General features: G+C 41.6%; 1 protein-coding gene across 3 annotated transcripts in view; it reads left to right on the top strand.

The window, feature by feature from the left end:
- Window positions 1–2202: 2202 nt before the first annotated feature.
- rhbdl3 (rhomboid, veinlet-like 3 (Drosophila)) overlaps window positions 2203–17378 on the top strand; it is a 63029-nt gene continuing 47853 nt past the window's right edge. Inside the window, exons 1-3 of one of the 3 annotated variants that reach the window (XM_039782428.1) lie at window positions 2203–2664; window positions 2884–3561; window positions 4280–4303. In XM_039782428.1, the coding sequence (XP_039638362.1) occupies window positions 3421–3561; window positions 4280–4303 (165 nt within the window). In that variant the 5' untranslated portion in view covers window positions 2203–2664; window positions 2884–3420. Of the gene's footprint in view, window positions 2665–2684; window positions 3562–4279; window positions 4304–17378 lie in introns of those variants that run through there. The other 2 variants (XM_039782593.1, XM_039782509.1) reach the window with 2 other exon arrangements.

Below are 17378 nucleotides of genomic sequence, written 5' to 3'. Positions count from 1 at the left end.
TAATTTATACATGAGCTAAATTCTCCCACATAGCAGGTGTTTTTCTTGCTGTATATCTTGTCTCTTTCGCTTCTTTCTGTTCACACTCCCTTCCCTCATCTGCCTCTCATGTCACAGCTCCTCAGATGATGTTAGCACATGAGTTGTGAAAGCAGCCACTACAAGGCTTATTTTGTCCAATTAGCTGCTTTTAATGGAAATTCCCACTGGTGCCTGTAGCTAACATGACAATAATTCCCCTCACTCTTTGGTTGATATGAAAGATGGAATATAATCTGTCCTAGAGAGACTGTGGCATAGTGTATTTATTAATTGATGTATCTACCTAGTTCATCTTTGCAGTGTTATTATTCTTTCTCTCTCTTGTTTATTGCCGTTACACCCTGTCATTTATTTTATGTCCTATGAAGGATTTTATTTCTGGTTTTCCAGCAACAGTTGAAAAAAATAGATCTGGTAATATTGAAGATGTAGATTCTGATTAGGTTATAAGTTTATGCAAATAAGATATACATTACATCATGTTATGCAAATCCCAACAGACAATATCTCTTTCTCCTTCCTTTTCTCTCCGGATTGTTATCTGTCATAGGCTACATCGGATTTTTATCATCACAATTTAATTCCTTACACCTGACGAACGGACCTAATGTGCAATAACCCATTATTGCACATTATGTTCCATTATGTCCACATTAAGTGCAATATCATGGACATAGTCATGATTCTGTATTAACCATGTATTCTCACACAGATCTGATACTGTACATATGCAACCCCACCTGGACTGATCCCTACCGGTAACCTGTTTATATTTTTATGATCCATACTGGTAACCTGATTTTGGCATTGTATATATTTGGGATTCTTTTATCTTAGAGTTTTATATTTGCACTCTTACCATTTTGTATTGCAACTGCTACACAGCAATTTCCTTCAGGATTAATTAAGTCTTACCGTATCCATGTACTGGCATTGTCTGCACAGAATATATGAGAGGTCAAAGTAAATTATTTTGATGCTGTTGGAATTTGTCTGGCCATAATAATTTCCCATCCACGAAAGATCGTGTGAAAATACAGATTTGCGAATCTCTGCCCACGGATACAGAATGGCTCTTGAGTCTTTTCTAAACAACATATCAGACTCCAACTTTAACCCAACAATGCTGTGTAGGAGTTGGAAAAAGACCCCTAGGGTTAAAAATATCCACTTTTATCATATTGTTTCCATGGCAATTCTATCACATACCGTACAGTGTTTGGTGTTTTTAGCCCCTGGGGGAGTTTCACTAAGGATACTGATCAACCTGCACACTGCAGACACCACCGCCATCACATAATTTCTTCTCACAAGGCTTCCACCCCACTATTAGTTTTGTTTGATGTCTCTGTAGGTAATAGGCAGGTGTTTGTCTGAAATGGGGCCCGATCATTTGGGTGATTGTAGCAGCAGACTTGAAATGGACGGTTTATATTCCCTCAAACAACCTGGAATTTACAACCTTGGACAATCCCTTCTTTCTGAGCCTTTGAGCAATTCAACTGTGTGCTGTTTTTGTGGGACACGATGAATTAGTATTTGTAACATGAGATGAGATTGCATGTGAATGAACCCTGTTGAGAAATTTCTAAAGAAAAAAACAATATTGTCCCTTTTTTGCCCACTTTCTTATAATGCACCATCTATTAAGCATTTAGGTTGTAACTGATCCTTTTGACTATCTTCCTTCACACTGTCGTTGGTCGTTGTAGCTTTTTCATTTGTTAGGAAGACCACTCCCATGGACCATGAGACCATTTATCAGTAATAGGACTAAATCCTTTATTAGGTTAGTTAACAATCTTCAGTTACATTATAACTGAAGATTTTATGAATTATAAAAAAACAAACATATTTAGTGATTTAATTAAATTGTTTGAACATGATAGCTTATTAGAAAGTGAGAAACGGATGTTTCTTTATTAATGGATAACCAACATTTATAACAACCAGAAAGATAAACCAATGGGGATTGTGTGGTGAATGGCGTCTAACTGTTCTGTAAAGCATTAGTAAACCCTAAACGGTTCCTTATTAAAAAAAAAAAAAAGAAGTAGTCTACCTGATAGGGTTACAGTATTGAATATTGGACTGGTGTCGTCAGTTACTTATAGTAGTTATTTAGTTAATTATAGCCTACAACTAGGCTACTACATTTCAACAGCATGCACAAACGACCTACAACCTATGAGCCAGTGACGGCCAGCAGTTCAGCCAGGGAGCCGCGGAGTTCCTTGAAACCCCTGAGCGAGAGTGGCTGGTGATCCCTCCTCAGCGCCGGTCAGATCTCTCCCTGCCTCCCCTCTCTTCGCCCCCACCCTCTCTTTCCATCGCTCTGTGTGTGTGTGTGTGTGTGTGTGTGTGTGTGTGTGTGTGTGTGTGTGTGTGTGTGTGTGTGTGTGTGTGTGTGTGTGTGTGTGTGTGTGTGTGTGTGTGTGTGCCTGGAGCAGGGACGCATGCGGCTGGAGTAGAGTCCCGGCGTCTCCTGGAGCTGAGCCAACCCCAACGTAGGCGGTCGGGGTGCCACTCCCCCTCTTTGAGGCTTCCCGTCGGCACGCGGCGGACAAAGCAGACGGCTGTCCCCGTGCTGCGCCGCAGACCGGCCAGAAAGCAGCTTGCCAGGTATCATGACGCACCAAAAAATTGGGCACTTGCTTTTGGACTTCTTTTCTCTTGATTCTACCATGTGGCAGTGCCCACGCTGTTTAAGTCGAGTTTCACCGGCTCCCCTGAATGGAGCAGCCATATAAGACTTGTGTGTCAACCAGTCCGGTTTGTCATCTCTGCTGCCCTATGTTTCATGTTGTTGTCAGTGTTTGGTGATGTCATTATTTCTTTCAGATGGATCTGCGCTCTGTCGCCGCTGCGTCGCATCTCTCAAAGTGAGAAGACTCTGCAAATGTGCGTCCCCTGCTTCACAATCTTGGACCGCTGCCTCTGTCCGTGGCGGGCGAAATCCAGGCTTCTCTCCAGCGCTGCAAACCTCTGTCACTGCTGACTAACGATGTGGCGGACGGTGGTGTGACATCGCAAAGGGACAGCCCAGAACTTATCACTAAACTATTACCAAATCAACTTTTCCTCTGCGGATGAAGATTTGTTTGCCCGGTCTATGTGGAAGTGCTCTGGGAATAACTGGAGTAACTGAGTGTAAATTAAAAAAAAGTATCCTACGTCTTTAATTTATAGGTGTCTCTATCATTCCACCTGGACTAACTAATCCGACTGTCCACAGTCAAACTGGAAGGGATGCGAAGGCGAGCATGGTGCTCTGCTTTCTTATCTTCTGTTGTTGCTAACGCACAAAGGGGAGCGAAATTGGATTGTAAACTATGTGGAGTGATTCCTGAGGACTGAGTCGCTGCTCTCCGCGGTTGTATGGAGAAGAGCAGTCCGAGGATGACGGGAGGAACCCGGGAGGCGCCTGTGAACGCCTCTCCGGCGGTTGCGTCAAACGCGGAGGGCGAGGAGATCGAGGTTTTGGAAAGCACCGACGTCCTCCCAGTGGCTCCAGAGGACGTAAGTCTGCACGCAGTACAGAGAGACCTCAAGTGCACATATGAACACTGTTACTCTTTTACGTTTTAACAATCACGCAGAAGGACCTCCACTTTCCTTTGCACTGGAGCAAATTCATGCATTAGCCTACATTTAATTTCATGAGGCAGCATACCATAGCATGAGCCTAAAATACATTTTAGATGGTTATTTATCTAAATCAAATGTCATGTCATAACTTGGGAATGTTACAGTGGTAGCAGATGTGATTTAAAATACCAATGAGAGTATCCACCATAGACACAAAGCACACATCCTTTCTAGGAATATGATTTTGACACACACACACACATACACACACACACACACACACACACACACACACACACACACACACACACACACACACACACACACCACTCTTGCTCCATTAGTTGTCTTAAACATTCAAATAGCCTACAATAAGAAACTCCTTACACATAATGATCCACACTTTGGTAGCCTACCTTATTATCTTTTGCTGTGGCTCATTGAACACAATGATCAGATAATAACAGCATGTGATTTTAAGGCGGCAATTGTGCATAGAGAGGAGAGAAGTCATATGGCCAAGACTCATCATTTCCAAACAGGTGCTCCTCTCCACTCCAGCACCTGTTTCTGAGATATTTTTTTTTCTATCTCCTCCTCTCACTCACTCCTTACCTTGCTCTTTTTTTTCTCCCTTTCCTTTTCTCAGCAATGGAAGTCTCTGTTTGACAAGGTATGTATTGCAAGCTACAGTGGCTTGAATCTCTCACCATATGCATGGTTTACTCATTGTGGAGGAGTGTTGTCTCGAAGGCGCTTATCTGTGTGTGAACTGTAGGTGACCTGACTAAACCTGTGTTATTAGCTTGAAGCAACACAGATGTATAGACCAGATGAAACACTGCATTGTCCTGCCTAAAGGTCATGAAACAAGGGGACGATTTTGGATGAAGCGAGACGCCATATTGCAAGTATCATTGGAAACAGGATGAAGTTACTTTTTAATGTGAAAAAACTCTAAATTTAGAGCTTTAGTGTAATATGCCTATAATTTACTTTCAATACTGTGATTTTTACAGATTCTGTCCATGTAGCATGGCCTTGGCATTGTAATTATGCTGTAACACTGGCTTTATCACTTATGGAAGTGTCTTAAACCATCAACCATAACTCATGTATCATGATGTTAAACTTCACACAGCTTGCTCGTGTTTGCTTTCGTTGCTGTTTAAAGCATCTTAATTCTGCTTCTCATTCTGCTGAATACAGCTATTTTTCGAGTGCTCACTCACTGCTGTCTATAGTTTTTGTATCACTGTTTCAATTAGATTTGTCTCTTTCTGTGGGTAAACATACCCATCACTAGTATTTAATTTGGCTAACTGAGGTGAAACTTCTAGGTCTCAGCTATTGAAGATGGCTCAGTCTTCTCTCCTATAGCCCCAGTTTGTGATTTAGGCTGATTAGACAAATGTATTTTTAGATCAAAATTTTGCCTAGTGCAGCTTTAAATCCTTGCCTGCTGGGTAACAATCACGGCATAACATGTAACCAGGCCAGGGCTTTGTCAACCCAAACTCCACCAGAGGCTAGAGCACCACAGGAGTGGAGCAAACCGGGGGTGGTGGGTGTGTCGTCTGCTTACATTGACCCTGATAATGCAATTAGGGTGATACATAATCCTAGATGCATTGATCCATCAGTCAGACCGATATTGTAAGAAACACACACACACACACACACACACACACACACACACACACACACACACACACACACACACACACACACACACACACACACACACACATTAATAGAGCCAATAAACCCCAGGAGAAGAGAAACACTGATCATGCATGCAGAATGTTGGACTGACAGACGGCAAACGGGCCCCTTACTATCACACACACACTTATACACGCACGGCCACCACTCTGTGGGGCGCTGCAGCACCTGCCCGACCTGGTGCCCCCTACTTTCTCAGGGGAAAATTGTATGCATGTGACTGTGTGTGCAGGGGGTTAGCGAGGATGTTTAGGGTTGAGTCAGAGGCTTGTGTCATGCTCACTCTTTCAGGGGGAGACTGAGGTCCCATGGGATTACGGTAAAGGCTAGCTGTGGTGGGGGGGGGGGTGGTGTGTGGGTGTATTAGTGATGGAGCATATTCTATTTACAGGCAGTAAGTGGGCCTCTCAATCCGCTGTAATATGCGTGTGGCACAGCTTTGAATTTCCTCAAGTGGACATTGGTCTAAAAAAACGTGGGTTCGCCTTAATGGGAAGGTCATTGCCCAGTCTTGCAGCAACAAATGTCCTTTCACTCTTTTATTCTTTTTTCCTCCTTTCTTCTCACAATGAGTTGATCCATTTGTCAAGGGCTGACCTCTGAGACCCCTAGCTTCTGTGAAGCGACACAGTCTGGCAACCTGTGTCACTGCATGAGAGACAAAAGAGTCTGCTTGAAAACAGAGTGATGTCTAAGCTTTTATTTGTCAAATGCAAATATACACACTGTGCCTCTCTGCATGTCCAGTTTATACATAGTTCAGTTTATTTCACAGCATTATGAGAGGGAAGATGTAAAATAACACATTTACAAATATCAAGAATGACACTGTTTAGGCTGCATGGACTGCATTTGGCTCTGCATTTAAGACACACATGGCGATGGCTGCAACTATAGTTTTAGTGTCCTGTCTGAACCAGGGGTCAGTCAGATCCAGACTTAGATGAAGACTCTGTTGTCCACCAAAATTGGCTAATAGCAGATGTATCAGAATGGTAAGTGTGGTCAGCATCTTTTATTTTTTTGTTAGCTTGTAACTGGCAGTGACTGACAGCAATGGTGACAGTGTGTTTTCGCTCTGACTGACAGTCCGCTATGCGCTGGAGGTTTCAGCTTTCCTTGCTGGCTTTTGCATTAGTGACGTACCTAATCAAACTTGCCTGTGATACGTTTGAATCTCAGATTTAAGTGAATAGTGCATAGACATCTCTCTGTTCAGCAGAAGAATGTGAAAATGCCTTTCTTTTTATAGATTTCTTTTAATTAGACAGTGATAGTTAATAGACAGGAAAGGGGGAAGAAAAAGAGGGGATGACACGCAGCAAAGGGCCGCAGGTCGGATTTGAACCCTGGCCGCTGCCAAGGACTCAGCCTGAATGGGGCGCACACTCTACCAGGTGAGCTGGAGGTTGCCCCCGAAAACAACTTTCTAGTGACAAACTTTGCACAGATACAACTTATTATGGTCAAGGTCAGACATTTTAGGTGACATAAACTTAAATAAAAACAAAGTTTTGAGTGGAGGGAGACTTAATAAAATGTTCCAGTGTGTGTAATGCATCGGCAAAATAATATTTTCAGAGATGATGACAATGATGCATCTACTGTGTTAATCAATTCTGGCGACCCTGCCTTGTTAAATGCAGAGCACATTCATTTCTGTCTATCCCATCAGGGATGTTTACACAGCAGAGAAAAGACAGGATCATCTTCTCTCACTCATGCTTTTATTTTTGAGCTACAACTTTTCTCTGTCTTCTTTAACACAGTTTGGGCTGTGTACAAAACCTTCCCCATCATATCATTTTTACCAGCTCCCATGTGAACTCGGTACATACGGCTATCAGTTTCTGGGTTTCAGACCGTCGGGGGCTGGAAGTGCTGCGTCGCTCCGTTCGCTTTCCCCTTCACTCCTCTCTCCTTTCCCTGGAGAGGATTTTGTTGCTGTGTAAGTGCTTTCCTCCTCTGCGTGCAGGAAGTAAGAGAGCAAACCTCAGAATGCTTTGATTCATGGTCCCCATCGCCTGAAACAAACATGAGTACGGAACACAGACAGAGACAGTCTAATGAAGGAGATGAGATGTTGTTAGAGGATAGCAGGTACATTGCCCTCTCTCTCTCTCTCTCTCTCTCTCTCTCATAATCAAAGTGTCCCAGCCTTTCTTTGTCCTTTAGACACACACACACACACACACACACACACACACACACACACACACACACACACACATATATATATATATTTATATATATACAGAACTGACAGAATTGACATGATAGGCTTACTGGCCTATAGATAAGGTAGCCACTATGGTAGCCATCCACAGATACAGGTAAGCTTATGAATTCACTGTGCCTTCCACGTGTATGTTTGACATTAAAACATGATGATATATGAATATGTAAACAATTATTATTTTAATAGCTTAGTATTATAGGGCACCTGTATATATGTGCAATAGAAACATGTTTTTGTTTTACTCAGATGGCTCTTCACTGCGCTCTTGCAGAAATGTGTCTCTTGTTGTGGTAGGTGACTAAAACCATACCGGTGAACAGTAAAATTCTTTGATTCAGGCTTTGTGTCAGTAATGCCATGTGTGTGTCCTTGCAGGAGCTTAGTGATTAAACACTTTCACATGGCTGCATACTTTCCCCCTTCATTGCTTGCTTGGTGGCATAAAAAAACCTCTAAATGCGAGTTATAATCCTAAAACTCCTCACTCTAACCCACAAATAAAAGTCTTTTAGATATTTCAGGAATGTCGTCTAGCCAGAGGGACTTACTCTGTGTGCATACTGTTGTAGTTAAAAGCACTGTTTTAGCCATATATGTACATGATTTATGGTCATATCCCCATCACTTCTTAACTAAAGTAGTGACAGTTAGTTCAGTTAGAATAGCCCAGCTCATGTCATTAATTAAAACAAGCAGGGGGCGCCTGGATAGCTCACCTGGTTGAGCTTGCGCCCTGTGTACAGAGGCTATGTCCTTGCCGCAGTGGCCGCGGGTTCAATTCCAATTGCCCTTTGCTGTATGTCATTCCCCCCTCTCTCCCCCCTTTCCTGTCTTCAGCTGTCCTATCGCCCAAACCCCCGCCAAATTTTTTTTATTATAACAAGCAGAAATTCAGTGTTGGGGAAGCCCCCTGTTCCCAGTGGGACACGTGTTTCTGTCGTATATTTCAATGAATAGTTAGACATTCAGTGGCCATGCCTGAGAGAAAAGGATGGTCATTATTAAACGTCTTTTTGTCTCGCAGTTCTGTCTCGCTTCACTGTCACGTGCACGACACAGCTGGCATCCTTCTCAGCTTCTCGCTCTTTTTTTTTTTTTTTTTAAGTACACTTCAGTGAATGATCCACCACCCAGGTAACAGGCACTTAATGGATAAGGAGCCCTCAGCTGCGTTTACCAGTGCATGCAGGTATAGCATGACTCGTCGCGCCCTGTCAGTTTTACCTAAATTAAAAGCAAAAGGGTGTGTAGACAATGAGATCATAACAGCAATCAGTCTGGCAACAATAGTAAAGACTATAGCTGCAGCTGTTAAGTTAGTATTTTTGAGTAGGTGTTGGCCTCTTCTTGGGTTCCTTTCCTTCATAGTGTGTAGATTTCTCTTTTTCTCTTTTTCCCATACAGTATGTCTTTGGCATACTGATGTGCTTATCAAGCTAATTGCCTTTGACACACACACAGATGGTGGGGTCACAGTCTGCTGACCTGCTCATCTAACTCTACAGCAGTGATTGACACCAGCTCGTCTAGTCTTGGAAATAACTCAACGACAAACGTTTTGTGGTGATATTGAAGTGTGTTGTCTTGATTCAGAATCGTTAAAGTAAATAAAGGCAGCAAACTGCGCCCCGCCCCATTCTATTAAAAAGCTGTGATGTGATGAAATAACAGACAGATCCTCAAACATTTTCATTGGAAGATTTAATCAGAGCTCATCTTTCCCTGCTCCTCTGCCTCTCTCCTCTACTCGGCTCTAAATAGATTTCCTTAATGAAAGGCACAGTTCCAGTTGGCAAAGTATGAAAACAGTTTCTGCTTTTATGCAGAGGTAAAAATAGCTGCTGTGCCTGTCGATCTGTAAATGGGAGAAAGAAGATGTCCCGTTTACCCGTAATTGGCTACAGTGTGCAAACCCATGGCAGCGGTGGCATGAAATCGAAGTGTCTCTTTTGATAGTTGAACGGCTCAGTGATCTGGCAAGCTCCATATGCTCTGTGTGTGTATGTGGGTGTACATACAGTATGTTTGTACTCACCAGGCCTAAAAATGTAAATCCATTACTAGAGGTCAAGGGAGGGCAGTTAAAGTGACAGCACACAATCCCCGCTGAACAAGCATGTGGTGGATGCTGGGTATGCCTGCTGCCTTTTAGGACCAGTGTGAGTGGGAATTGGGATTTGGCTCCTACACAAATTAGCCCTGATTTGTCTGCTTTCGATCTTCTCTTTCATCTCCTTGTCACTTATTACCTCTACCTCTCGTTCTCTCTGTCTCACATCTTTTTGTTCTGAAGTCCCCATCAGAGTTAAGTGGATGACACTGCAGATGTGAAGAGGCTTCAGTCTCAGTCTGCTCATTGATGCTTTCATCTCATCTCTTTTCATTAGCTCTGTTTATGGTTCACCACACACTAGTGTTCATCAGTTGTATAATAACGGCACAAAAAAACAAAAACATCAAATTAGGGTTTGATCAAGGAGTGTTTTTCATTGAGGTTACATGTTGTGTTGTTGTGAATTCAGTGTGCGTCTGTGTCACTGCTGGCTGTAACCTACTTTTGTTTGGAAGCGTATCATGTTTCAGTCATTACAGCTAAACAAACTTATTGATGCCTTATTGTTCTGTTCCTTGTTAAGCCAAACCAGTTAAAGAGGCTGGCTTACACAGAAGAAGCTGTTTTTGTGTGAAAACTATTTGCACCTACACCAGTGTTTCCAGGTCTTTTCCAAACCTCTGCCCTGTCCTCTGCTGCTCTGTATCTGCATTTGTGTGTTTTTCTGTTTTTTATTGCCAGACAGCAAAACGAGTATGAAATAGTGATTTGATTACCTGTTAACCAAGTGAACAGTAATTCCTGTGCTGGCACACCCAAATCACTGTTTAATGAGAACAAAGTCACCTTACAAAATAGATACAGTTTAAAGACAAGTGTACTGTGCGATCAGCTGTGTGAAGTGTTTCTGCTATACAGCCCAAGACAATGTTGAATTTCAATTTTCAATTCAATTCAATTCATTTATAGTATCAATTCATAACAAGAGTTATCTCAAGACACTTTACAGATAGAGTAGGTCAAGACCACACTATAATTTACAAAGACCCAACAATTCCAATAATTCCCCCAAGCATACTACATTGTTTGCCAATAGCTTATTTTTACCATCCACACATTTTTATGCTCAAAACAAACTCATTTGTACAATTTGTTCAACCCGACGGAAGGGAAAGTGTTTATAGATGTTCCAAACGTCCAAACTTAAAGGTGGGTTTAAAAGCCTGCCTTCATAGAGAGTGGCGAAATGCGATAACCGTTGAAATAAGGGAATAACGGTGCACACTCCACTTTTGGACAGTCTTTCCTTTAAAGCATTCGTAGTGTTGGACACACGAAAAGCGGCAAAGTAGTTGTGTGAAGAATGAACAACAGCTTAAGAGGAAAACCCTCTTAAGCTTAACCCTGTCTACATTCTCACCTCTGCATACCTGGCCAATCACTGCATGAAGTGAAAGTGATTGCCGTATTGTTGATTCGTAAAGTCTCCCCAATTCAAACGTCAAAATGTGTTTGGGGGTTTCCGATGCTGTTTGACCATCCAACAAATGACAAAGTTTTAGCATATTGACACCTTCATTGTGGACATATTGCCAGAGTGTATCATAAGGTTGTTTATTTTGGGTCTGCACATGGCAGCAGGACTACCTTTGTTCAGGGTAAGTTGAAGAATGTCTTACCTACCTCTAACTTACCAGTCAACCAGCACTGTTAAACTGCTTCCAGCTTCCTATTTCAGTCCGTCGCTGTGATCCTCTGGGAATCAAAGACACAGTGCAGGTCCATTCATTCCTTATGGCTGAAACTGTAATACCTTCCCACAGGTTATAGTTACAGAACCGTTGACAGAGTGACGTGTGAGTGACCCATCACAAAAACACCTGGGGGCTTGTGTGTGTGCAAATGAGTGTGTAACAGACTTGTAGGTCTGTTGTTTTTCTGTTGTCTAGTGACGGCTCAAAGGTTCGTGGGACCTGTGGAGCACAAAAATGTAAAAGGTCTGTTTTTTGTCACAGAGCTTAAAGTCACCATGGGAATGTTCACTGAGTAAGATCCTGACACACACACACACACACACACACACACACACACACACACACACACACACACACACAGGTTTTGTGGACTATCTTTGTGGGGACCCGTCATTGACATGTTGCATTCCCTAGCCCCTTACCCTAACCTTAACCATCGCAACTAAATGCCTAACCTTAACCCTTACCCTAACCCTAACCCTAACCATAACCTAATTCTATCCCTAATCCTAAACCAAGTCTTAACCCCAGCCCTTTAAAGTTGTGGGGTCCAGCATTTTGTATACTTGACTCCCGGTTTTTGGAACCCACGAATATAGTTAAACAAGAACACACACACACACACACACACACTTTGGGACTCATCCCTGCCATATGCCGTAGGTCCGCAATGAAGCCTGGCAGGTGCACTGCTGACACCAGGTACAATAACCCTGTTTTGTGTGTGTGTGTGTGTGTGTGTGTGTGTGTGTGTGTGTGTGTGTGTGTGTGTGTGTGTGTGTGTGTGTGTGTGTGTGTGTGTGTGTGTGTGTGTGTGTGTGTGTGATTTCTGCCTCTTCAGTCAAGCACAGCCCATTAGGGAATGTTCCACACCGAGCGTACAACTCAGCTAACTCTTTTATTCTTCTTTTGAAAGAACAGTTTAGTCTTTACTGAAACAGATGGCGATGTTGACGACCACCACAAACGAAAGCTGACGAGCTACCAGCACAGATGTTTATGCCTGTGTGCTGGATTTATGATGTCAGCTACACTTTCTGCATGTGAACTCCACATTGTTTGCCGGCTTTCACATCAGTTTGTCTTGCTATGTGCTCAGCTGTCCGTGAAGCACTGTTCAAACAATATTGTCTCACTGTTTATTCCTCCTTCTCCTTCGCTCCCTGGAGTCATAGCAGACTGCGGTGTAGATAATATAATACACTCATAATTCAAAGGCAATGGAGTTTTTTTGCTGCTTATACGCCCATGCTAAACCTGTAGGTAGTGCAGTTCACAGCCACTGCTCTCTGGATTCATTCTTCTCATTTTCTAAAAACTTTCTTTGCATTTGTTGTCTATTTGTTCATAAAAAAGTTATGAATTATTAAACCACATGATATCATTATCTATGCCTGTGATAATTGTTATTATTTCTATTTATTCCCTCTGCCAAAGAGGTTATGTTTTCAGGTTTGTTTATTTGTTTGTTTGTTTGATTGTCTGTCTGTCAGTAGGATTACGGAAAAACTACTTGCCCAATTTTCATGAAACTTGGTGGAAGGGTGTAGCATGGGCCAGGGAAGAATCCATTACATTTTGGAGCGAATCCGAAGTACATGCGGATACACAAATTATTTTCACTTTCTTTAACATTGCAAGATTGCAGGGCGTTTGTGCTGCATTCGTGCGGTGTCAGAACAATCGGAAAAAAATTAGTTCTTCATCATCTTAACACATAAAGGCAGTATGACACATTTTTTTGTGGATCAACTTCCTATCTTAAGTGGTTATGTCCATAGTTACACTGAATATGCCAAACACCTTAACATATTGAGTTAATCAGGTTAACATCAGATTACTGTTGGAAAGCAAAGCACGGACTGTAAACACCATCAGTGTCATTTACAACATGAACTGCTCAATTTTCTCGGACAGTAAAGCTGGGTTTTGGCCTGTTAAATAAAAGTATTCAGTTATTCTCGGATGCCCTGGCTGTTTTGCTGTTGCCATGGCAACCTGGCCTGGCCCGGCCTGGCAGGCTCAGCAGTTGCCCAAGGTGAGCGACACTGCTTAGCTTTCACCCAGATCTCCGTTCCCCTCCTGTCCCCTGTCCGTGTCGTCTTACAGGGCATCGCTGCCAAAGCCTGCCAGCAGAGCCAAAGTGCTGAAGTGGCTAACTGTGACAAGGAGAAACCACATCACACAAAAAAACTGACCATAACAAAATATAGCCATTTATGACCCTTTACTCCCAGGTGTGATGTCTGATTTTGTTGCACTGTTGTTGCTGACTGCTGGTGTGTTTTCATGAGGAGGTATACACATGCAGGGCTCATACAGCTCATTTGCTACATGGAACTGTTCAGTGTATAAAAACTTGGCCAGATGTCTTGTGTATGATTCATTGATGAAGGCTCATGCCAAAATAGGTCCAAAACATTTGGTAAAAGATGGAGTTGGTCTCACTGATAATAAAATGTACTCATGTTTACTGTGAAATATGAGGGTCAGTGATTATTCTGTGATCCCCTTCTCTAAATTACATTAATGGCCCTAATTATATAGACACATTATTTATTTATTTTTTAATAAAAAGAGATTAACTTCTGTTGTTCAGCAGTGGGGACTGTAATAACAAAATACAGTTTTCTGTAAATAAGATACAAAACTATAGTCATATTTTTACAATGCAGACATGTCTTTTGTATAGAGTTTAGTCTAGTGAAGAGGTAATAAATCACTGTGTCGCAGGGCTTTAGCCCAAATATCTTGTTACACTTGATCATTTTATGGTTGAGCAGGTAGACTTTCATGTAAGTTGGGTGTTTTGGTCTTTAAAAAAATTAATACTCAAGGCAAGAAATCTAGTAGTGATGCTCTGATCCAACATTTTCTCTCCCAATACCTTGTCCAGTAACTAAACTTAGAGTATCTGGCAAAACAAAGTACTAATCCAAGACCAGACCATTGTATTTTTAAGGTAAAATGAGGCCAGGGATTTCTTAGGTACTAAAATCTAAGTCGGTGGGCCACCATGACTGCCTACTGTAAATGTAACTGTGAGAGAAGCCACAATTTTAAAATTTCATAGTCAAAGAAACTGTATGTAATATGGATCATTCACATCGTGGCCTGAATAAGTTCAGTATCTGCTGATCCAAATCTGGCCGGTCAGATCAGAGCATTCCTACTGCAAAGCAAGTAATTGTTGGCATGATGCAGTGTTCCCTCTTGAAAAAGCTTTTTTGAATTTAACCTTTTACATAGCTATTTCCAGATATTGTTTCGAAGATGAATTGTTAGAGCCCCTTTGAGAGGTTTTGCAACTGCAATGTGTCTATGCAGTACTTTGTTTAAAAAAGTCAGGTAATACATTTACTCTGTTCATCTTTCTCAAAACGTATAGCTCAGAAACTGTCACGGCAGATTACTCTGCCCAGTCCCTTGGAGATCTGTTATTATCATTTTGTGCTATGAGGCCATAAAAATGTATTTATTGCATCAATTTGGAGGTTTCTCAAGAACCTCCCCACTAGCTGTTGAACTCCCACTTGCTGTACTTTTGCTGTTGCTGTACTGTCTTGAATAACAACAGTAACTGTTCGCGTGACATGTAGGATGGGGCAAGTGTTAAGAACTGTAGCAACAGGGGAGCTATCCTCCTTTTATAACTTTACATTTGGAATATTTTCAGTGTTTGGATCAATCCCAAATCCTTTGCAAACCCAGCAGGGATTTTTTGTTTTTATGCAGTCATGTCACCTCCAAATGTGACTGTAGTGATCAAATCCCAGCATCTCCCTGATGCATTTGGGGTGCAGTCACACTTATATTTACAGCTGTCCGCTTGGAATCGGATTACTGCATGTAAGTGTGAAAACCGGGCCTAGGAGAGCCTTTAGGCTGTCCTGTCCAGTGACAACATAATCAACCTGGCAGTCTCGCTGTGTCTAATAGATCTCTTCTCAGCGTTTCGGGGCAAACTGGGTGAATTCTTATCTTTGTCGCTGGGTTTACCACAGCCACAGTTGCTGATGCTGTGGCTCATCAGGGTACCTGTCAGGGTCTGGCACTGAGAATGTCATTATGATAAGAATTTTCTCATTCATGGGAACAGCTGCCAGATTGTGATAACTTACAGTTCCATTAAAGGTGGAATAAGGATCCTTTTTTATTCAGCACTTTTACAGCAGAGCCTTTCCAAAATAAACTTAAAGCTTTAGTGTGTAACTTTTTTTATATTAATGAACGTCCATTACATTCAAGCCATTGCCAAATGAGTTAATGCAAAGCTAATTAAGTCTATCAGCTTCACAAAACTCTCTCTGTATTTCTCAGCATGGCTGTGTTTAGAAATTGTTGTCATCTGGTGACTTTCGCGCACAGAAACTCAAGTGAAGATAATTACCTCTTCTGAAGAGTCCATCATGTTTTTTTAATCCTCTGTGTCCTCCTTGGCTACTAGCAACTGCGTGGAGGAGGGGCGGTGGCGCGTGTGTGATTACGGAAGGCTTGTGTCATGTGGATGCAACAACAGTGTTGTAGTCATTACTTAGAATTCCTCATGGGAGCGACAAAAACTACGCACTATAGCTTTAATGTTTTTTAATGGCATATATGTAACAGTGTTTATGTGTTTACTGTATGTTGTCTATGTACTCCAATGAAACAGCTGTGTGTGTGTGTGTGTGTTTAGTGTGTTCAGTATATTTTTCTGTCTAAATATCTTGCGTTCACCTAGAAATTGATATATAAACAGCATCATATGAATGAAAAAAGCACTAAAAGCTCTATAACATGAATAAAACTGTATACCAGAATAGCTTCGATTTCCATCTGTTTCCAGTCTTAATGCTAAGATAAGCTAACCAGCTTTTATCATACAGACAGTGGTGTCAACCTTCTCAGCAAGAAAACAAATGAGTGTATTACACAAAATGCCAAACTATTCCTTTAAATCAGAGAAAAAGCGCTCACGCACAAAATCAGAAAGAGAGACTTGTATGTCTTGATTGACTAGGGCTGTCCCAAACGATTATTTTTTAAACGATTAATCTAGCGATTATTTTTTCGATTAGTCGACTAATCTAATAATACATTTTTCGATTAATCTAACGATTCATTTTTCAATTAGCGATTATTTTCCCATTGCTCAATTATTAACAATTTACACAAAACAAATTTCAATAAGGTTCAAATCTCTATTTATTAAAATAGTTTAACACTGCACTGTTAAAGTAAAATGAATTTGTAGTGCAACCTGAAGCCAGATGTAGGCTATCAATCCAACAACAATATAAAGTCACTTTCAGGAGGAATACAAAAATAAAAACTTAAATTAAATAGAGCAAGCGCAAAAAGAGTAGCCTGTATTTGCTTTTTTTAACAGTAGTAGGTAAAATAATGAATACACTCTTGTTTAACATCCAAGCAACATATGAAATCAGATGTATCAAATAAATCCAACATAAGGCAAGTTGCAGAGTGTCTAATCTAACAGTCTGTAATCGATTGGGTCACTCATGATGATGGTAAACCAAAAAAATAACACTGCAGACTGACAGCGTTTGATGCTTAATGTTAAGTCATAGTGGGGCATTAAAACGAATCAACGGACTAACGTACCGTTGGGCTACTACTGGGAACACATTCCATGTCAATATGTTGATAATCGTACATGCTTGGGAGTAAAGCTTAGATCGGGCCCAAAAAATCTAGCCCAACCCTACCTGAACCCATGCATGTTGTGTCCAAGAATCTAAACTCTACTTGGGAGGGAAAGGGACAAAAAGGTGAGCAGAACTTAACGGTGTTTTGCTGCTGTTATCCTGACTCCTGAGGCATTTTACAAAAAAAAGCTGTTGCTGGAGGCAGCCATGTTATTTTTAGATTTCTACGCATGACGCGTCGACGCAAATTATTTGTGTCGACGCATTTACGTAATCGATTATGTCGAAGAATCGTCCCAGCCCTATGACTGACAATAAGAAAATCA

Source organism: Perca fluviatilis, chromosome 1 (assembly GCF_010015445.1).
Source record: "Perca fluviatilis chromosome 1, GENO_Pfluv_1.0, whole genome shotgun sequence".
Taxonomy (NCBI): Eukaryota; Metazoa; Chordata; class Actinopteri; order Perciformes; family Percidae; genus Perca; species Perca fluviatilis.
This window is presented reverse-complemented; position numbering and strand designations above follow the sequence as displayed.